Source organism: Cinclus cinclus, chromosome 14 (assembly GCF_963662255.1).
Source record: "Cinclus cinclus chromosome 14, bCinCin1.1, whole genome shotgun sequence".
Classification (NCBI taxonomy): domain Eukaryota; kingdom Metazoa; phylum Chordata; class Aves; order Passeriformes; family Cinclidae; genus Cinclus; species Cinclus cinclus.
This window is the reverse complement of record NC_085059.1, coordinates 12380234-12403203: the sequence shown is the minus strand read 5'-3', so window position 1 is coordinate 12403203 and position 22970 is coordinate 12380234. Positions and strand designations below refer to the sequence as shown.

General features: G+C 46.1%; 1 protein-coding gene across 1 annotated transcript; it reads left to right on the top strand.

Annotated features, from left to right (window-relative positions):
• Positions 1–11993: 11993 nt before the first annotated feature.
• On the top strand, positions 11994–12524 carry NEUROG1 (neurogenin 1). Its single transcript, XM_062502518.1, has one exon. It carries the CDS (start codon positions 11994–11996, stop codon positions 12522–12524), a length of 531 nt encoding a protein of 176 aa, XP_062358502.1.
• Positions 12525–22970: the final 10446 nt, after the last annotated feature.

The following is a 22970-nucleotide window of genomic DNA, read 5'->3' as shown; positions in this document are numbered from 1 at the left end:
TATTAAAGTATTTAATATCCAGTACAGTACAGATCTAGAAGTTGGGTTTTGAGCATTTCTATAAGCGAGCACTACTTGAGGTAAAGCCCAGTGAGATCAAAAGGATGGTTGGGAAGCCCCAGCAGCCTGGTATTCAGGCCCTTTGTTTTCTCTCACTGGCACTTTGGTGTCCAGCAGCTCCTTGGCCGTGGCCATCAAATCCCAGCCCAGATGACTCTTCTGAAGGAGCAGTGGGGAAAGCAGGGCTGAAAGGACATCTAGTGGCAACAAAAACCTTCTCAGTCAACCAAGGGACAGCTCTATGTCTGTCTGCATTATAAATCAGTTTGGAGCCTGCTCACTGTGCTGCTGTTGCTGGGAATGCTCTTTCCCAGCTCTGCAAAAAAACCCTCAACTATTCTATTTTGGTTTAGGAAACACCTCTAAAGAATTATTTTTGTAAAACAGATAAACAAACAAACAACCAAACAAGGCAAAGCAGCTGTAGTTTTGGGAAGGCTGCTCAGAGGTTCATGCAGTTATATTAGCCTGTCAGTTTGGAACTTGTGCACTAATGGAAAAGAAAACATCTGGCTGCTCTGTCTACAGGAGCCACGTCCATCACACCAGCATGGGAAACTGGATTGCAGCACAACTCACAGCAGACTCATTCCCAAAACACCTGCCCCAAATCCTTTAAAAACACCAAGCATCTCTGATCAATGTGATTTTCTTGCCCAGAGGTTCTCCTTCCTGCCACCTGCGCTCCAGCAAGCCCAGGACCCCATGTGGTTGCCATTGCTCTGGTGATGCCTTGGTGTCCTATCCTCAGGTAGGTCCCTTTGACCTCCCAGCAGTAAAACCCACACATGCACAATATCACCTTCAGTGCCTGAAGTGGAGAACTTGCTCCTTTTTGCTGGGTACCAGCACAGCTACATCCAACCAGCACAACAAAGCCGAGATCCCTGGAAGAAATGCCTGTAGGGATGTAACACACATCAGAGTTTATTCTCTGAACACCCAGCGACAGTTTGCATTTCTAGTCCTTTCGTGGACCTCTGAAGTCCTCAATTCCCCTTGGACTTTTCTCTCATCTTTTGCCTGTTTGTGTTATCAGCTCTTTGGGCAGTGACTGCTCCAACAACACACATGGAGGGCATCCAGCCCAACAGGAGCTACTCCCTGTGAGTGGGCATGCAGAACCCGGGAGGGAGCAGTGACATGACATGAAGTGACAGGAAAGGAGGCAGGCAGCCAAGGCCTGGAAAATCACCACGCCTGTGTTTTGGGTTGTCATCCTGCACAATAAAAGACATTAGTGAATTCCTCTTGAATGGTTTTCAGAATCTCCTCCAAGGAAAAAAAAAAAAAAAAAAAAAAACAAAACTAAACCGAATCCTGTTAATGTTCACTTAAGGCTGATAATTATAGGAATAATTATGATTTATTCCCATCATAGATCTTGGAGGAAGAAAAGGGTTTTGAGGTGTGCAAGATTTGCTGGATGACAAAAGAAAAACACAGCTCTAATTGCCCTCCTTTGCTGTGTTTAATTAAGGATTCAGAAGCAACTGATCTCAGTGGGTTTTTTTCATGGTTAGAAACCTGCAAGGAAAAGAAAATCTTTCTGCAGAGGCACCAATCAAAGCTTTGTTGGGTTACTAGGCACTAAGTGTGCTACATCTGAATACTCAGGACACCCAGAAAAAGCTTATTAAAGGAAAAGAAATTCTACAACAGGCTTCTTTCCACCACCATCCACCCCCCCACACACGCACACTTCCAGTAGGCCTTGGCAATTTCAAGCTCTCTTCTAATCCTGGAATAAATGTCTTTTGTCTTTACCCATCAGCATTTTTACCTCGTTATTGACCATTCAGTTGTGTTGCATAAAAACGCTTCTCCATTTCTATTACCTTCATAATTCCAGAATGTACATATTTACTTGTGGTTTGCTTCAACTTCCTTTATCATTGCTCTAGACTTATCACTTCTGCAACCACATCAGGAAAACCAAACCAACCCAGAGCTCTTCAGCTCCTTCCCCAGGCCAGCAATTCTCACCAGCAATTCCCAGTCAAGCACCACTTCTCCCCAGCAAGAACCAGTTTGCAAAGTGCTACCTCTCAAATTTAAAGTGTGACTGGCAGGGTGTTCCCTCTCCATTTTGTGCAACAGCTAAAACAGTTCTGCCAGGAAAATACAGTTCCTCAATTATAGCAACCAGAGTCAAATCATCATGTCTGGGTCTGAGTGATGCCACCAGCCCACAAGTTATATAATGCTCAACCAAGGCTGCAGGAAGCTAATGAATAAAACAGGCAAGAAATCCTTGGGATTGCTTTCAGTCTGAAGGCACATGGGACACTGCTTTTGCAGAAAGCAGTGGCACTCTCAGGCTGAAAGCAGGACCAGCCCACACTGCATGCACAAAGGGAACACAGAAACACAGAATATTATGAGTTGGATGGGACCCACGAGAAGCACTGAGTCCAACACTCAAGTGAATGGTCCTGTGAGGAAACAGAGGTTTGCGTGGCCCAGAAGGGAAAATCCTAACACTTCAACTGCACAGAATAGCCTAGATAATGATACCTTGAAATTCTGCTCTACAAAGGAAAAATTAAAAAAAAAAAAAAAAAAAGACTTCTTGGGCTTGTCATGATGTTTGGGAAATGTTCCTTTAGGGTCAGGAGAAAAGGAAATAGGGAAACACTGAATTTGAACAAAGGTCGTTGTGGAAAATAAACAAAAAAAAAAATTAAAAAAAAAAAAGAAAGAAATAGGAATGAAGAATAGCCATAAAGCGAAGAATGAAGAGAAACGATCACTTTTCCGTGTTATAGAAGGTATTTCCCCACTTACCTGAAGCAGGTGCCTGGGTTTTCCATAAAAGCCTCTGCTCAGGGTGATCCCTCCCGGCCGCTGCTGGGAGAGCAGAACCGACTCAAGATGCAGCTTAGTGGAGGTTGACACCTTGTGGCGATTCCCACCACTTACAAGTCAGGAAGAATTTTTGTTCGGTTGGTTGTTGTTTTGTTTGTTGTTTTGTTTGGTTTGGTTTATATATTTATTTTTTTTCTGGTGAAGATGGTGGGTAGGGTTCACAGACACAGAGCTAAATTCCCAGCACCTGGCATATCATCTGTGGGCTAGGGTTCTGGGGTCATTAACAGTTTAATGAAGATAAATAACACCTAACACTGAAAATTATATAAAAAGAAATCCCAGTCATAGCCTATTTGTTTCTGGGGGAGAAAAAAATAAAGGAAAAAAAAGATTCCTTGGGATAACACCAGCTGTTTATACACAAGGCCCACAGGACAAGTAATAGAAAGTGATCTAGTGAAAGGTATTTCTCACGGATTTTTCAGTCTCATTGGATCCTCTCCTGTTTGCACAGTGAGGTGAGAGGGGCAGAGCCCTGACTAACTCCAACAGCTGGTTTGGAGAAGTGAAGCTGCATCAGCTCCAGAGAAATTATCTCTAAGGAGTAAACAGAAACAGGCGTGCATTAAACCTGTGGTGAAGGAAAAAGTACCTTGGGTTTCATGCCTTAGGTTTAAGAACAAGTACATTCACTTCTTCATTTATAATTAGCTATTTTAATGCAGTTTACTACATGCTTAAATTGGAAGAGAAAGCAGCATCCCCTCACCAGAGACCCAGCAGAAACATGTCAGCCAAACTGTTTCCCCTCATTAACCAAGTATTTGTTCCAAAGGAGTTTCTTATTCTGGAAGTGCATCCAGCCCCAGGTGAAAAAAACTTCACCTAGGACAAAATTTACTTTTCCTTAATCATGCTGCTCCATTGTCTAATTTCCTGAATAATGAATTCCTGAATACTAGAAATAGTACTTTGCATTTACTTAGCATTTTACCCCTCCAAACCATTCCAAAATATGCATTAGCAGGCCTAAAACTCAGAGCTACACTGGCAGACAAATATTCAGGTATTACAAGGGCTAATATATACCTTGGAAATTATTCTTTCTAACTGTTGGTCAGACTTACCTGCAACCCCCAATCCTCCACAGCCCCACTCCAGGCATAAAGCTCAGCACCTTAAGCGTCTTCCTAGAGAATTTTTCCTCCTCACTCTCTGCCCAGTTCAGCTGCACCATTTTGTACTGGCGCCAGCAAACCCAGCAGTTTGGATCTATATGCTGCCTGAGAATTTTCAAGGGCTGTTACACTTGTAGTTTAACACAATTATTTTTCTTTTCTCTTTATTCCTGGAGGCGTTATCATAAAGAGCTACTGAGAGAGATGGTACCTGGCTGTGAACATGATGGAGAACAAGAGGGACACCCTCACTTTCTCAGCTGCTTTCACCAACAAGGGTTGAATTCAGACTACAATTTCGGATGTTCATACCTGTGGGTTTGTCCCTGAAAAATGTGAACTTTAAGGGATATATTGCACATATAATACTAATGTAAATGATACATTAAATGGGTAACCAGAAGCCATTCAAGTCAGTGCAAAGGGTTCCTTTAAATTCCAGACAGCAGAATAAACCTATACCTTGTGTACCATATGCTGAGATGCAAACCCTTGTCCCTGCACGGCCGAATTTGCAGCGCTGAGCCTTGGGGTGTCACCCTTGTCCCTCTCATGGCCAGGGTGGTAGGACCTGCACCCCGAAGGGTCATTCCTGGGATCAGGGTGCAGGATTCTGAGCCCAGGACTGGTGGCTGGAGCTGTCTCCTCTCCTTTCCCACCTGCCCACTTTGCCCAGGCTCTGGGGCACCTGCAAGCACTGTCAGGTCCCTGTCTATGCCTCACATCTCACTTGGGGTGAATTCACCAGCTATTTTTTTTTTTTTTTTTTATAATTGGGGAATTGTTAGCTTCTTCCTCACTGATACAATTTTTTACTACAGATTGCCTCCATTAATGTATGTAATACATAGAGTTTTCTTTGATGTGAAAGGCATCTGGATGGTTTCATACTGATGTTCCTTTAGAGAAAAACCTTTCCCACCTTCCCCAACAGTCTGGAAGTGGATGGCTCCCCACTTAAAACCACGTGAAGCATCTCAATTTTCTTTTAGGTACATTGTGCTCTAATTTTTAAGGCAGAGCAGCAACTGAGGGGTGACAGGGATTTTTGATCAAGGCTCACTGGGAATGCGAGTGACCCAGCCTCCCTCTCCTATTCTGTGAGCAGAAGTACATATATTTATGTATGTACACACCGGAATCATCACAGGAGCTGCACGTGCGTGACTGTCTGTTCCTGCACGTCTGAGTGTGCAGGGGACACGGGGATGTGGCTGGGTGCACATGTGGGACACGTGCCTGTGTGGAACATCCATGGGGTGCTGCTCCCCAGCCTTGCCGTCCCAGCCCAAATCCTGGGGAAGGAAGCAGGCAATCCCCTTCGGGTGTAACCCTTGTCCGTACAATGCCAGAGAAGGGATTAGAGCAGGGATTAACATTTTAAACTCTCCTTCCGGACCTACTCAATCAAAGATCATCAGGCCAGTAATTGTATTTCTGTCCTGGGATTACTGCGTTCCTTAGTCCAAACCTCAATTTCAGGAGAAGTTGGGGAGACCTCCCCCCCCACCCAGTGCCTGTGTACCCCAAACTCCCTGGGTCAGGGCAGAAGCCTCAGCGTTTGTGTTTTCTTGCATTTTTTAGCTATTGTCTCCAATTCCCCTGCCACAGTCAGGAGAAGACTCCATGAGTGTTTTTCTTGTCGCCTGCCTCCTCCTAATTCCCAGTAATTTATCCCATATTAAAACTCCCTTAAGGAAGAAAGGCCCAGGACCCAACACCTGCTATGCAAATGGCAGCAAATCTCCTGGGCTCCTGTGGCGGGGCTGACAATGCCCCCGGGCCATCCTCCCCTGCTGCAAGACTGCATCCTCAGAGCCAAAAGGGATCCCCAGAGCTGGGGGCACCCCCAAAGTCCCCCAAGAGTTTAGGCTCAATTTCACCCCCACGTTATGGTGCTTAAATCTTTCAGGTTATCTTTGCCCCACCTAAGCAGAACTATTGATATGGAAGGCATAAAAGAAAAATCTGAGTATCTCAGCATGTACTTAAGCTTCCTGTTTTGGGTGTTGTTGGGGGATTTCTTCTGCAGGGCAGTCAGTAATTTTGTGCCCTCCTTTTAGGGTAAGTATTCCAGCTTCAATTAGCAAAATACAAATCAACAGAAGAGGGAGAATTATGGGAGGGAGAAGAAGGAAAGGAAAAAAGAAAAGAAAAATCTCTTTCACAATAAAGGTGCAGGGGAAAAGGGTTTGTTTCTCAGAGGCGACATCCTAATCTCATTTTTCCCAGTTAATGTGGTAGCCAGGAAGCTGGGGAAGGGCCAGGCAGGGAGTGTGGCCCAGCAACATGACCACACCAAGAGGGTTTGGCCCCTTACCTTGGACAACTTGGATTAGGGCTGTTGAAACCTTGGGCAGCCAATTGCATCTCTAGGCACCTGCACCCCACGCAGGTCCTGCACATCTCCCGGGCATTCCCATGCTGGGGAACCCCACAGGGACCCCACAAGTCCCTCCATCTCCAGGCTTTCTTCCCGTGGCCCATGATCACACATTTCCCAGCCCCAAGCACTTGAGTGACATTTGGGCTATTATTTGAGGAGATAGATTGTTTGGCCTGAAGATGCATTGTTTGGGCTCCTCATAAAAGAAACAAGTTAAATGCCACAGCTACCACACACAAAAATGACTCCTTCTGGCCATAAAACCAGTAGGACAGGGAAGTGGCTGTAGGAGTCAAACATAATTGATGCTCAGAAAGATGTTATAAATAATCTGTGCCGAGTCCTCTCTCATGTGCCTCAAAAACACAGAAAGTGGCACTTTTTTTTTTCTCTTTATCTCCCCTTGAATTCAGAAGCTTAATACACCGTGAGCACCAATAATTGATGTATGTTATAATTCTTCATTACCCTATCAGTAGTCTGGGAAAATTGGAAGAAAAGAAAATGCCAGAAAGTTATGGTAAAACTTAAGATGCGACAGAAGTAGCTTTCTTTGCTCATGCTGTGAGTGTTTGAATAAGAAGAATGTCCCTGCACTGTAACAAGCTAAAAGAATGAGGAAGACAAAGGATTTCACGAAAAAGGTTTAGATAGAAGACAAGGCAAGTGAAACTGAAAGGAAGGGAAAAAAACCGTTTACAATGGAACAATGCATGTACTAATCGCTTTGATATATTATACAAACCCAAAGACCCAAAACATTGTGTAATTATTTATAAATGACTTCTCCACTCCTGTGTATAATACCACAGCAAGAATAAAACTGCAGGCTACTCTCTAAACTATTTCTAAATAGACCTAGCTCAAAAGGAAGCAGAAGTGTTTGAAAAAAAAATAATTAATGGTTGATTTTATGGTTGTCTCATTAAAACATTTTAATTGCAACAAACAAAATACATTTGTGTTTGCAGGGAACAATCGTTTACCAACTCAAACCCCCCCCCCCCCCCCTTTAAAGTGAAGCAAAATGTTACATCACATGTTTAAAACCTGAAAATAAAGCATTCCCACTATTTCTTTGGATCGCCCAGGAGGGGTTGAGCCCTGACTGCAACTCCCAGGCACTTGAGCAGGATTTCAGAGAGGATTTGCCTTGCTGGACCAGGACCCCACTGGTACATGGGGACACTCCCTGTGATGCCCCCATGCTCCCCACCCCAGGCAGCCCCTGGCACACGGCCCAAGGCCTCACACTGGTCACAGGCAGGTAGGAGACAAGGCCAAATCCTTTACTGACAAAACCCTTGAGCTGCTCCCAAGGTGTTTCCCTGGCAGGAGAGCTGGCTCCTGCTCCAAAAGGAGTTAATGCTGCCTCCCTGCAGGCTGAGATCCCTTTCAAATATTGGGCTTCTAGGACTGTCCATTAGCCAGCAGCCACAGCATCAGTCCCTGAACCCCCTGTGAGCCTCGGGCCAGGGGCTGTAAGGTGACTCCAGCTGTGTGAAGGGTCCCAGGAGCACAGCACCATATGTCCATCCCTGCCCTCGCAGCCCTCACCACATGTCTGTCCCCAGACCAGGCTGGACAGAAGCTACTGTGCTCTGCACCATGTCCAGACAAGCACAAGGAGACAAGCTGCCCCACTGGACCGTCTCCTGGTTTTCTACCTGCTTTAAAAATTCCTGCTGCCTCCGCCCAGGCATCTCCAGGGGTGAGGGGACAAGATCCTTCCTTTACTCCTGCAAGGCACTGGGTCCAGCTTTCTGCTCCGGGTGATAGCTTTGCCATCAGCCATGTCAGCTTTCCAAGTTTAGTTCAAGCATTCTCCACAGGCAGCTCTGCCTTCTCTTTCTGGCCGCGTTTTCAAACAATGAGGGAGCAAAAAAGCAGTATTCTTCTGGTTGATTTGTTATTTTGACACTCATCCCAAGAACTCATCATTAGTTCAAACCCTTCTTGTGATAATCTAACAAAAGACAGAGTTTGCTGAGTTGCTGTAATGATATGCATCTTAAGACCTGAAGAAAAAAAGACATGTAGTTCTGACTTCTCTGAAGCATTCCAGTTGTAGGAGCACTTTTACTGTGAACTGCTCATTTCCATGCCTGAAAAGTGATGCTAACACTGCTCTAATGACCATAATTCTGGTTGGGTTTGAAATGTGCAACTGAATACCACGGAGTTTTATTTACTTCTACAAGGTACAGCACTTACCAGGGAATGGTATCTTCTCACGGACTGGCTTTTCCTTGCAAGGAAGCAGTGCATCCCAAGAGCTGCAGGGAGTCTTGTGGCACATTTTCTCCAAAAGCCCTTCCTCCACCTTTCTTCATCCATTCCTGCTTTTTCTGAAGTCCAGCCATGAGTGAGACCCCACACATGATGTTTCAACACGAGGGCAGAGGAACGAGCTTCACGGTTGAGGCCTTACAAGTGATAACTGTGCTGCATGGAAATGCACCCATGACTATTTGGATTTTGGATAATTAGTTTGCCATCACTTGTAAGGAAGGATGGGCCAATCCAGCTGTGCTTTTGCAGTTTTCTTAGTAAAAAATACAATTTGCATCTTTTTCCCTCTCATTTTTTTAAGTGCTGTCTCTCAAAGCAAATTATGAGGCATTTCTGAAAACTTCCTTGGAGTTCAAATATGAAATTAATAGCATCCATGAGCACAGCTGATCCCAGCTACATTTTCATTAAGGTGGAAAAATTAACATCAAAGGCTAAAACTCAGGATAAGGCCACCACATCAGTGAGATGCTAGCAAGACACTGTGTGTTTCTTGAAATCACTGATCCTGTTTCATTCTGGATTTTTTTTTTTCTTTTCCTATCCCCCTTTCACATAACTTCAGCAGCCAAATTCCATATGAGTAGGTCTATAAGGTGTAAGCACTATTATCTGTGTTGGCTGAATAATTTATCTGCAAAATTAGTAGACTGCCTGTGATAGAACTGGTTGAATTATTCATCGGGAATAAATTATCCAAGATATTTAGCACTTCTTTCTGTTTGCAAAGGCTTCCTGAAACAATTCTGGTTCTGTGAATGCATTCGTTATTCATAAGTACGTAGTGAATAGATTATGCAAACAAATTTCAGCCTATGGGTTGTTTGTGAAACATTCACTTCAGCCCTGGCTATTCATGGCTGTGACTGATCACAGAGACACATGGTGCTCTCTCCCCTCCTTGATTGGAGCACAAACTTTTAAAACAAGAGAATAACAAATGACAAACTGCAAATGATGGATAAGGACTAATGAATAATGCGCTTTCACTGCAAACTTTCAGACAAGTGATTGGTTGTGCCAAAGTCTGTGGAACTCTAGGGAATCATAAACATTTTAATGAATAAACTATTGACTGCTCAAAGACAACTAAACAAAAGACAATAAAAGTGTTGCAGACACCACTGGTGTTTATATCACTATATATAAAATACACAGTAACAAAAGTTGGACACTTTTTGCCATATGCTTCCATAACCTTTAAATTTTGTCCCTTCTGGCTTTCTGGTTAGTGCTGGAAACTCCACCGTCAGTCTCTGGCTGCTGACAGAGTCCTCTAATTGTGCCGTCACTTAAGGACATGAGTAACTCAGTGAAGTGGAACTGCTTAGTGCAGAAAGTCACTTATGTATGCAGAGGCCCTAAAAACATCAGCCTGATTGCAGGTCCGGTGATTGAGACAGCCCCGTCCCTCCTGGGAACAGCCAGGCTCCCCTGCCATACCTGGGTATACTGCACAGCCCTGCTCTGCAAGCCTATAAAGACGTAAAAAAGCAGAAAGCGAGATGATCCCACAAGCTCAGCCGCTGCCAAACTTCTTCTAGGTTGAGACTCGTTAATATTCATCACCCAGGGCTTTTTTGGATTGCTCACTTCTGTGTGTGATCTTCTTGGCACAAGGAAAGCAGGAATAGCTCTCATAGCAAACACCTCGCTCAGGTTCAAGAGTGGTTGCTAAGAACTTAAAATACACAGATATACAATAATTTATTGTATAACTGTCAATTTTCCCTGTTTATCAAAGATCAAAGGCATAGGAAAAAATCAAAGGAAGGGGAATCAATCTACATTTTGTGTAAGGGGAAATCAGGTAAATATGTGTGAGTTTTGGCATAGGCACCTGAAAACGGCTACTGATGGGCGGTGAAACTGAAAACCTTCCAGGGACAGAGTACCTGGGTGCTGACAATGGGGCTTCTTCCAAGCAGGGAGAACAGGATGCAAAGAGCCACATGTCAGAATTAGGAAACTTTTTAGGCCACTTACAAAACTGTGGCTTCCCAAAATGGGAGATGGCGATACCCTGGCACTGAATGGGGACTAGCAGAAGCAGCAAGTATTTTACAATCAAAACAACACTTTGGTTTTATTCAAACAAAGAATTGTGTCTGTATGTTGCATATACAGTGTGTATATATGTATATATATTTATATACATAGTGATTACAGCCACCGAACGTTATAAAGTAAATGTCCTTTGGAACTTTTGACTTTCTGAACACGTGCAAAACCATTTTCAAAGGGAAGCGCGTGAAAGCTAAAGCACGTGTTGATATTCACCTCAGAAAAGCAAGAGGGAAATACCTGCTTTGAGTTTTACCATTTTAGAGAATTTTCACTTTGACGGGCAGAGGCAGAAAAAACGCAAGGTGCAAAGAAATCCTGACAGAATCTTCCGCCCGCATCTGGCTGGGGACTAATCCACGGCTCATCCTCTGGAAATCCAGATTAGTTTTTTTCTTTCCCCAAACCCCGCGCTGGCAGCGGTTTAAACTCATACTGGAGCCCCTCCGGCCGGAGCGGGACGGTGACCCCTCCACCCGCGCGCTGAGCCGCGACCCCCCTGCCCCGCTTTGTCCTGCCGCCTCCCTCCCCGCACACGGGGTGGGGGGGGGGGGGGGGGTGTGGGGGGGCACAAAGCGGGGGGACCCTCCCTCTCTCCCCCGTCCCCCGGGGGCGCGGCAGATGCGCGGCCGCCCGCGGTAATTGCGGGCACGCTCCGGAGGGCGCGGCGCACGGGGCCGACCTGCCGCCTCGGCGCGGCCCCGCGGGGCGGCCACGGGGCCATTGTCCGCCCGCCGCTATAAGAACGGGCGGCCGCGCCGTCGTGTGCCAAAGCCGCCGCTCACACGAGCGGATCGCAGCCCGCAGCACTTCAAAGCCACGCGCGGTCGCGTGTCCCCCCGCCCCGCCTTTCCCCAGGCTTCGGCTTTTTTTTTTTTTTTTTTTTTTTTTTTTTTTTTTTTTTTTTTCCCCCGGCTCTGAGTCCCCTGTTTTTTCCCTACAGCGGCCAGCTCGGCTTTTTCCTCTCTGTGTTTTTATACCGTTATTGCTTAACCGCATCCCCGGGAGTGCCTTTCCATGTGAGTACGGGAGCGCCGGCACCTGCCAAGCACCCGCACCGCCACCCTCTTCCTTATATTTACCTTTTTTCCTTCCCCCCCCCACCCTTCCCCGGCAGCTTCGCACCTTCCCTTCCGCTCCCCCCCTCCCATCCTCCCCTGCCCCGCGTGGCAGTGACGGGGCTCCGGCTTCTCTCCCGCAGGATGCCCGCCGAGGCGCCCAGCAGCGGCGAGGGCGCGGAGCCCGGCGCTCCGCGGGAGCGGCGGAGACGGCGCGGCCGTGCGCGGGCGCGGACCGAGGCGCTGCTGCACACGCTGAAGCGCAGCCGGCGGGTCAAGGCCAACGACCGGGAGCGGAACCGCATGCACCACCTCAACGCCGCCCTGGACGAGCTCCGCAGCGTCCTGCCCACCTTCCCCGACGACACCAAGCTCACCAAGATCGAGACCCTGCGCTTCGCCTACAACTACATCTGGGCCCTCTCCGAGACCCTCCGCCTGGCCGAGCAGTGCCTCCCGCCGCCCCCCTCCTTCCGCGGGGCCGCCGCGCCCCCCAGCCCCGGCAGCGACGCGGGGTCCTGGTTGTCCAGCGCCTCCCCGTCCGCCCCTTCGCTGTGCGCCTCCGCCTCCGGCCCCAGCAGCCCCGCCAGCTCTGAGGACTGCGCTTACGCGCCCGCCGACAGCCTCAGGGGCTTCCGCGGGCTGCCCGCCGGCCCGGGCGCGCCCGTCCGCTAGCGCGCACCGCCCTGCGGAGGGGGGCGAGGGGGGCCCCGTCCCGTTGCACTTTTCATCGCTCTCCTTCCCCCGGGCCCTACCCCCCGACCCCCACCTCGTCTGCCGCACCGCTCCGAAAAACTGTGAGGAAGAAAAGCGACAGATTTGCTGCCGCAGACGAGGTGAAAAGTCAATATTACAATTTGTAGCTCTCCAGCGAAGAAAAACGAGCATGAAAATTTGGTTTGAACGCCCTGACAATGCCATGAAAAGGCTTAAGGGGCCGATGCGGCCCGGGGCGCAGCACGGGGCTCAGTGCGGCTCCCCGGCCCTGCCCCGGGGCGGCTCAGCCCCTCCCGGGGGTCCCAGCACCGGCCCCGATGGGACCCCGCACCCGGCGGACAGCGGAGAGCCTCATGCATTATAGATGCTGACCCCCAGCGCGGCCGGCCTGCTTTAGAGTGGGAGCAGACACGGGGTATTCAGCGACTGGACCAGAGAGCGGTTTAATTTATTCAAGATGTTCATTCATATGAAAATTGTATTTTTGTACATAAAGAGCTTTATTCTATTATTATACCTCTTATCAAAGTGGGGGTTTTGTTCTGGTTTGTTTTTTTGGTTTTTTTTAAGAAATCGTACTTTACCCTGTAAATAAAATTTTTAACGTTTGTACTGAATTTTGGCAGTGCCTCTGGAGTTTTGTTTCTTGAACTCGAGGGGTTTAGTCCTCAGAAGGAGGCTGGAGTGGAGTGGAAGGGAAGGGATCACGCCAAGGCAGCAGCCAGCATTTCCAATACCCCACTGGCCACAGACACATACGGCTACCTGCAAACATCTTCTGGCCCCCAAGTCTCCTAGAAAGTAGACCAGAGTCCCGTTGAGGAGATGCAGGCAGGGAGCAGGAGCAGAGTGGTCTTGCCAGCAGCACGAGTGTTTCAGGCTGTCCTTGCCGTGGTTCACAGCAGGGACTGCAAGGTGTCAGGAGCTGCAAGGTGTCAGGAGCTTTGGGGCAAGGAAAAGGTGCTGAGCCCCTGAACAGGATACAGAGCTTGTAACTTTTCCTGAACCTGTTACACTGGCAGAACTTGACTGGCATGAGCTGCCTCTTTTCCTCAAGTCACAAGGTGGGACGGAGGCTCTCCCAGTTCGCTCACAGTCGGGGAAAGGGAAAACTGTGTCCAAAGGTGCCATCTCATGGTCTCAGCACCAGCTGTGGCACAGCTCTGACTGTCAGCTAGAGATTGAGGGTGTCAAGAGTACCCATGTCTCCATGAAATCTGATCCACCATTGCAAAATCCCAAACTTCCCTTTCTCCTGCAACTGTGTGTGTAATGGGGGAGCCCACTGACCCCCAAAATCCTACCTACTACTGTCCCTGACTCCATCTGCCCTCTCTTTAGCATTGCTCAATGCTCTCATACTGCACTGGGCACACGGACCCTTAAAGCCAAGTTTTATCCTTTTTTTCCTTGTTTTATGGGGCAAATGAGGCAGATCAGACATGTCTCCACAGCCACCTCCAAAACCTGGGTGAATTGGAGCTGTATGAGCAGTTAGCAGAGAGTTTGTGGGGAAAGATCAATAGATGGTGTTGTACAAGCCCAAATAAATCAGATCTCTGATGGGAATGTAAAGGATTATGGAATGAATTTACTCTCATTTTTCTGTGCCTCAACTTCCCATCTGTAAAATTGGGGTACCACCATCAGTGAATTTAAGGATTTCATTATGCAGAGCTTTCAGAGCATTCAGATGCTCAGGGCTGCACTAAAAGCCCAGGTAGGAATTCTTTAGGACATGATCATACATGGTGTGGGAAAAAAGGCAGAGGGCAAACCCTGAAAGCATCAGACAGAACACTGAGAAGCTGTTCATCACACAGGAAAAAACTGCCTGGAAGTTAAGCATCCTGTGGGAAGAAGGTGGAGATATTATCAAAATTAGAAGAAGAAGAGCCGAATTAAGTTTGCACAGATACTTCAGTGTCAGCATTTCCTCCTTTTTGAGTACCCGAGCCTGCAGTACAGATAAATATTTCTTTAATACAGTTTTAATATGCATGTCTGTACAGACACACATCCACCTCTGCTTCTCAGCAACTATAAGTGGTGATAAGTGTTATTTTTTTTTAAATCCTAATAGCAGCATAATACTTGTATTAATTAAAGACACCATCAACCAGTATAGGGCAGTTCCTTAATGATGTCCTGTTAAATAAAAGAGATTTGTGAAATCTAATTCTGGCAGTAACAGGTCTTGATCTGTGACGCAGTGAAGCTTTGCTTGCACCTGCTCTTGAAAGCCAGGAGGTTTTGTATGCAGGAGCCTCCAGGGGCTGAAATTTAGTACAGTCCATGGAGGCGGAAGGTCATCTAAAGTCACAGGGTCCCAAGACACTGGACTTCAATCTCAAAGAATAAAAAAAAAAAAAAAAGAAAAAAGAAAAAAAAACTCCACAAAACTTCAAAATATCCTCTATTCTTTTATGTTTTCTTAGCTGCCAGCAGAAATCTGTGGACATTATGCAGTGTATAAAGACCATACATCTAGCAGGACTCAGTGTATGATGTTAATGTTCCTAATGGGCAGTGAAAGCTGCAAATTGCATGAGGACACAATTAGATTCATACATTAACATGAGTCAGAGAACAGTTTTTCCCCGGAGCAGTGATAGGTTCAGACATAGTTGAACAAATCTGCCGCCAGGACAGATGGAATGCCCATATTCAGAGGCTGCAGGACCAACCTGCACCCCCGTTTACAACAAGGGGATTTGTATTTACTTTTATCAAAAGAAGAGTTTGGTGAATTGGAGCAGGCTTCCCCAGCTGGAAACATGCAGCTATTTTTAATTAAACTAAAATCATCTCCTTGCGTTAGTACAGGGGGAAAAAATACGTGAATTAAATACTAGGACTGATGAAAGCATTAGCAAATTTTTTGGAAATACCAGATTGTTCTGTGGTAAAAAAATATCTATAAACAGACAACAGTCTCAGTCCCACTGAAGCTAGTGGCTAGATCCTTGTTAACTTCAGAAATAACTGAAATAGAATCTTGATTTTTAATCCTGGCACCATATTGCACGTATGTATATGCATTTTTTCATGTGTCTGCTGATAGGTGTTGGCAACACTTTAGCCAGCCGTGTTGGATCCGTTCAACCACCTCCAGGGCATGCAAGCATTAGGGACCCTCTGCCAGGAAGTTCTGCAAGTCCTTAGGTCTCTCTTAATTCCCCTTTAGTTAGAAGAGAAAGTCTCAGATGGCTCCATTGATAGGGAATCCCTGCTGGCTGGAGATTTCTCGAAACACAACTGGGATTATCCCACTTTCTCTCCGCTGGGATTTACTGCGGCGAAACACTTCCCTATCAGCTACAAAATACTTGCTGCTCTGATGAGAAGGGCCCACAGCAGCTGGAACTACTCTGTTTCAGCCTTTTCCGACTGATTTGAAGCTCTGGAGATTCTCTGTACTCAACAAGTGGGCAAGTAACTGCAAATCCAAAATTGTGTACAGGTTTAAATAACAAGTATTTTCTGTAGTTTCAATGCCATGTGGTGCCCTACTTAGTGCCATCCTTGCTGTGGTGAGGCTCAAATGATGCTTAGCATTTAGTTATGAACAAGAGCATCCTCAGAAGGATTTTCGTTATTGGGCTTCAATTTGTCATAGATTTTGATTTTAGTCTCTATACATGATCTGTAAAACACAGTCTGCACTACTACCTCTGAGTGCATGAAATTTAATATTATAATTGCAGACCTCTGGGGTTCAAATGCTCTATTTAGACTGATTTGTATAGTAGGTAGAGATCATCAGAGCAGAAGCAAGTGAGAACTAATTTTCAGGAGTTTTTTTGTTGGTGGCACATGCAATTAAAGTGAGTCATCTGAAGGAACAGAGCTGCTAAGGACCAAACAGATTTACTGTCCAGCAGAAGAGAGGTGCAAAAATACTGCATAAATACTTTCAGCTGATACTTTTCCTCTTACTTGTATAGTCTTCAAACAAAACTGCTAGAAGCTTTTTAAGTCTGGATTAACAAATTAAATGACTTGTTAGAACCGGGTTTCTGCCCAGTAGCCTGGTAGCAGTGCCCATGAACAACTAATCCCTCTTCTCTCTTCCCCCTCAACCAAAAGGTCTAATGGTCAATGAATTACTGAAGGTCTCACAGAAGACCTCACATAGATGTCGCAGTACTTCACATGGTGAAGTAACAGATCCCTTTAAAAGCCCTGTGGGATCCAGCCCTGTTATTAATCTCCAGGGCAATGAGGAGTGTGACACCGTGCTGAGGGGGTGAAATAACCATGCCCCTGGAAACAGGGGTTTCCCCCATGCTGAGGTTACTGTTCTCTCAAGGGAGATGGCAAAGGGCTCACGTGAGGCACTGCTGGTGCAGACCAAGGCTCCACACGCTGAGCAATGCTCCTCCATTATCATCACTGTTATTTTTCACTTTTCAGTCGTCCAGCTTAAGATCCACTAGACAAAAGTGAAAAGACTCTTCCCAATGCATAATGCTCTTCTCTGACAGCGTGGAAATGCTGATGGCACAGCACTCATTATTATTCAGGTCTCCCACTTTTGCCTCTATTTGACTGTGCAAAGCATCTGTTAGAACCTCCCATCTTACTGCTAGAAAATCTTACAAAACTGATCATTTGAAAAGGAAAACGAAGTATCACATTAGAGAGGCTGGGACAGATGCCACCCTTATCCGTGCCATGTGTACAATTCCACAAGTACAAGAAACTCTTCTCAGCTTCTATCTCATTTGCTTTACTCATTGACTGCCAGTAGGACTTTGGCAAAGGTCAGTGGGACTTTGGCAAAGGTCAGTAAAAGGAGCACATGGCACAGCTCTGCAGAGAGTAAAAACTTGTGGAAGCAAGACTTTTAGAGAAGATACTAATTTTATTCTTTAAGCAATCATGAATAAGGATCCACAGACACAGACTTGCTCTGCCAAATGGAAGTGTTGAAATCAAGTCCAGAAATTTGGCATCCTAACACAGAAATTGGAAAGAAGATGCTTTGAGTATCTCACTAACATCCCTGCTCCAGCTCATTAATTTAGTTGCACTATTCATCCCCCTGATCTCTTGCTTTCAACCCAAGAGATCCATTGTGCTTCAGGGAAGGACCAGTCTGTGTCAGTGCATGGTCTCCCTTCCACTCTTCCTTCATGTTTGTGAGATGTACTTAATTACAAATTGAAGCATGCGAGGGGACTGATGCCTCTATTTCCCAAACAGGGATTTGGCAGAGTCCTCAGGACTTCACTGTTTCTTTCTTGGATTATTACATTCTGCACATTCCAGGATAATCTTTTTCTTTAACCTGAAGATTTCACAAAATTGCCTTCTAGGAAAGCATTTAAATCTGTCTAATGGCAGACCAAGGTGATTACAGACCTTAATGGTTTGTTGCACAAATAATGGATTAAGTTCCATCTGTAGCAGTTAATTTGACTTATTTTTACGAACAAACCACTTGCTCTGCTCCTCTCTGTGTGGCAGATGTCAGCAATCTTTATAAAATCATACCCAGAAACACCTCCAGCAGGACTGTCTAGGGCGGCGCCTGGCATCTACAGCCCAGCACAAACCTGGCAGAACATAGTGCTTTTCCAGCTTGCAGTTTCCATTGAGAGGACAAGCCTGAAGAAAGACAACATTTGTAAACATGAAAATACAAAATCCCAAACCTAAGATGGTGTTAGTCCACCCTAGTGTGTCCAGGGAGAAGACACACATAGCCACACTGTGGAATTAAAAGTTTGTCCCTGTCTCTGTTGTAGGGGCCAAGACATATTGGGGCCCTCAATGAACACTTTAGTTTAAATAAATAAAGCCAAACAGAGAAGGTAAATGTTACTAATTAAATGGAGGAAGACAAAATTCTCAGTGTGGTCATTTTCATGCTGGATTTCCGATGCTGACCCTCAGGATAATGCACAGATAAGAGAGTCTCAGAAACAGGGTCAGAAATAATGAAAATCACTAGTTGCAGGTATAAGTTTATTAAACTACCCTAAAATATCCTTTCCCACCTGGATATCTCCTTTAAAATATTCATTTTTTGAGGAAGCAATATCCTTCTAGGCTGTCATCCTTGCTGTGATGAGGCTCAAAGTATGCTTAGCATTTAGTTATTAACAAGAGCATCCTTATATCTGTGTGGAAGAATGTGACATGGCTTTCAGATGTAAATTTAACACGGACCAGAAGAAGTATCTCTTCCCCTGTAGCTTTCCAGTTTGGTCTCTGGGACTCACAGAAAGTAGGTAATATTTATCTATACATTATTTTACTCAGACCCTAGAAAAGCTAGAGACCTTGCCATAAAGACCAGCAGCTACAAGCAGCTGAGTCAATCCCTCCCTTCAAAGCCTAAGACATGAACTTACTTTCTAATTTTTTCACTTGACAGTCCCTAGATATAAATGCAGTTTCTCTATTTCACTGGGAGTAGTATTCAAACCGAAGGGATTTAATTCCTGAGATAAAAGAATATGGGGGTTTTTGTCCTTCCTATTTGAGAACCATCTCTTCTGCAACAAGTCTTTTGTAATCTGAAAGGAAAACCCTTCCTGTCACAACACCAGTAATGGATATTGCTCTCTCAATTACCCCTTGCTTCACCAGGAGAGCAACTGATGCGCATCGTGTTTATCCAGCTCACTGAAGTGCTTTCATTATGTAAGAAAAGAGGTTAATTAGTATTTAATCAATCTTTTCACAGGGTACAGTTTCCTCCTCTCCTATTTGCAATCCAACAAGACGTCAGCTTCCAAAGCCATAATACCCTCTTGATAAATCAAGTGGCCGCTAATGAGGTCTGTGGTCTCAGGGAAGGAAGGTCTGGGCTACCTGTCACCAGCACGGCTGTCACCTGTGCTGCTCTCCCCCGGGAAGCACTTGTTGGGATGCTGGGAGATGCAGGGAGCCATATGGGATACAGGGAAGGGAATCATCAGCTGAGGGAAGGTGCTGGTGACGGTGTACACCCCAAACTGGAGTGTGAGTGTGTATGTCCAGTGCATGCCTTGCTCTAATCCAGCTTGGAGGATTCACAGATAAATCTCACAGAAACTCTACCCTCCAGAAGGAAACAGATGGGAATGCTTCCTTCCTTCCTTCCTTCCTTCCTTCCTTCCTTCCTTCCTTCCTTCCTTCCTGGAATCCTTCCTTCCTGGAATCCTTCCTTCCTGGAATCCTTCCTTCCTTCCTGGAATCCTTCCTTCCTTCCTGGAATCCTTCCTGGAATCCTTCCTTCCCTCCTCTCTCTCTCTTCTTTCCTCCTTTCTTACAGATAATCCAGGAGCCATCCCTGCATCTGCATGGGCTTGAACTTCAGAGGTAAGAGCCACTAACTATGCTTGTTGCCAAAAAGTTATGGATAATAAAAGCATTATCCCGTTTCAAACACACATATGAAGAACGATGGAGTTTTCTTCATTAGGCAGTAGGCAAGTATTTGTTCTTCCCTGAAGAATGCCAAAACCAAACCTCTCTCTCTTACCATTTCCGCTGTGTTAGTTTTGTGGTTGTAGCTCTGCACAGCTGTGCTGAACTAAACTGGGCTGAGACAAACACTTGTTAAAGTAAAAAAACCCTTAATTTTGGACAGTCTTAGAGAGGATCTTGAGTGATCTGGTCCAAAAGAGCTGTTCCAACTGCCCAACCTTCACATCTTAAAAAGACCCAGAAGCACTTGCTATATTTTCTAAGATATCTAAACAGAGAAAGTGGCCCATGCATCCATATGCTCAAGCCCCTTTGGCTACTGGGCTATTCTCCCCACAGCCAGTATTGTTGACAATGAGGGACTGAGCCACATGCCCTGTGGTGGCCATACTCTGGATTTGTCTCCCTGACTTTGGGAAATTCATTGTCTTTAACATCATCAGTAGGCTCAAAGTCCGCTTTCACTCTGCGGGGTGCCCTTTCTGGGTTCATAAAGCTACGTTCAGAAATCTTTGGGCAGACCCAAAGCTGACAAAAGTGTCATTAAATAATGCCACCAATGAATGAAGCTACCAAAGAAGACATAGTCCAGTTTGCATCTCAGTTACAAGAAGAAAGTGCAATGACAGAGTGAGTAATTGGCTAATTGTCTATACGAGCTCTATTTTAACAGTGCAGTCGTGCGATCGCACCATCTGGGGGGAGCTTGGGGAGGGAGCCCCAGCGCACACAAAGCCAGTGTGGTTCCCGACACACAAGCCAGGCAACTGCCTCCTTCCCAGGCCAGAGGTGGGAGCTTCAGCCTGCTGAGTCTCCCCAAATATAGGCTGAGATGCTGAACCTCTGCTGATGGTGAAAGTTGGGGTGGTGGCCAAGCAATATCTGCGTTTTTTGGAGTGCATGCTGAAGCCCACCTAAGCTGCACAGTGCAGTAACTGAGTTAGTGCACAGCGATATCTGCCTGATTATTATATCTGTAGGGCTGCTAATGAGCACAATTAGACGGGTGGTTGGTTCCATGAGCCGGCATCCCTGGCTCAGACGTGTGAGGGTGCTGCCGGCGGCAGCCTGGGAGCTCAGAGCACTGGTGTGATTTCTGGGACATTCAGAAATGATGGCATTTCCCCCTCCTTGTCTTGAAAAAGCTGAATTACTGCCTTTCAGTTCCCATCTATTTTCCTCCAAAGTTACCATGAAGAAAAAAGTATAAAAAGTATAAATCACACTTCTAAGTGGGGCTGGCACTCGGCTCACAAGAAGGGAGGGGGAAAAAAAAAAAAAAAAGAGAGGTAATGCCATAATGTAAAATAGTTAAAAGCTTATTAGAGCCGTTCAGGGCAGTATGATTTCCACTTTGTTTCAGAACACCCCAAGCCCATCCTTTCATGCTATTGTGAAGGCAGCAATTCAAATCTCCCTTTGTCAGTATGAATGGCCCCTCTTAAAGCTCTTTTATGCCAACATATTCCCTACAGGCATATGCCCTTTAGCTCTATTACTGATTTACCCAAGTATTCAGTCCATACCTTCTGCTTTTCTTTTTCACTTGCTGAAGTTCCACATGACACGAGCTGCAGGCTCTGCTCTGGTGCCTGCCCCACACCCGGCCCCAACTAGGATGCTTCGTGCTCTGCTGCTATCTATCTCACCAGGAAAAGCCACCAAAAAAACTAACAGAGACTTTTCAAATGATTGATTTTTCTACTCCCCCCCCCCGCCCTTTCTACCTCTCCCCCTTCTTTTCATCTCTACATTTGTTAGCACAAACAAATGGGAGAGGGTATATACCACCACCACCCCCCAGCCACAGGGGAAAAAGAGCCTTGCAGGCTTTGAGGGAGGAAAAATTCGAGTGTAAAAAACGCAAGTGGGCCTATTACCTCTACTTACCCTAATTAGACTGGCTTTGAAGGGCTATTCAGAGATTTTGAAAGGCTGTCCTCTCCCTGCATCTCATTGTGCAATGTTTGCAGAGACATTTGCATCTGTTTGTGCTTCTGAAAATAGCAATGGATGCTTTCAAGAAAGCAAAGCCACCTCCGAGCCTCTCGCACCAAGCCAAGGGCCGCAGCAGTCGAGGTATGTGTGGCCGGCGCTGGCCGGGGGGACACCCCGATTTCAAGGGTTTCAGGGTTCTTCACCGGTCCACATTTAAACAATTCCCTTTAACAATGCAATTTTAGGCATAAAATCTGCTAACTAGATTAAATCCAGATGACACAGGACGTAGAAATGGAATAAAAAAATCAACGCTAAAGTAAATGGTAGGCATCCTAACAGGATAGAAAGTGTGAAATCCATGCAGAGCTAGAGAGAATAGCTGGCAGCACAGCCCAGGCTTTCATACGCATATGGCCTTGACCATTTGACTCTGGTCCCTTTGAGGTGATCAGCTGGAGACGTGAAGGGGCATCTCTGGCAACACACACGTCCCGCTCGCTTCTTGAAGAAAGCTCACGAAATAAAGCCACATTAAGGTGAATGATAGTAAACATTTTGTAATTTGGAGGGATTAAATTTGCGGGATGATCTTGATCAGGTTCTCAAGGCATTGCCAGAATGCACTCACATTAGAATAGCCGCTGCTGGATCGCTGCTGGCAAAGCCACAATATCCGCCAAAGAAAGGGGGTGTGAATGGGACAAAAGGGTTAATTTGAATACGTGCTGAAAAGACTGGAGGTGGACAAGGAGCTCTGCAAGGACTTCATCAGGAGCCATGGGCAGAAGGAGACGGTTTTGCAAATACAGAGGGCGAGCGGGGAGGATGTTTGTAAAGCGCGCTTGGAAAGGGGGGGGGGGGGGAGAAAACGAGAAGAGAAAAGCCCCACAAAGCTCAAACTGCTTTTTTCTTACACTGCCCTTGGCTACGCTCAGAGGAGCACTTCAGATGGATTAATCACAGGGAAAAACAATGGGATAAAAGTCTTCTTGTCCTCATCCGTGCCTAGCCGCGCCGATCTTTCCCCACGGGCGCGGGGCG

Bases quoted from the DNA above. Each gene is read 5' to 3' on its own strand.
- NEUROG1 (XM_062502518.1), top strand. From the start codon at position 11,994: ATGCCCGCCGAGGCGCCCAGCAGCGGCGAGGGCGCGGAGCCCGGCGCT.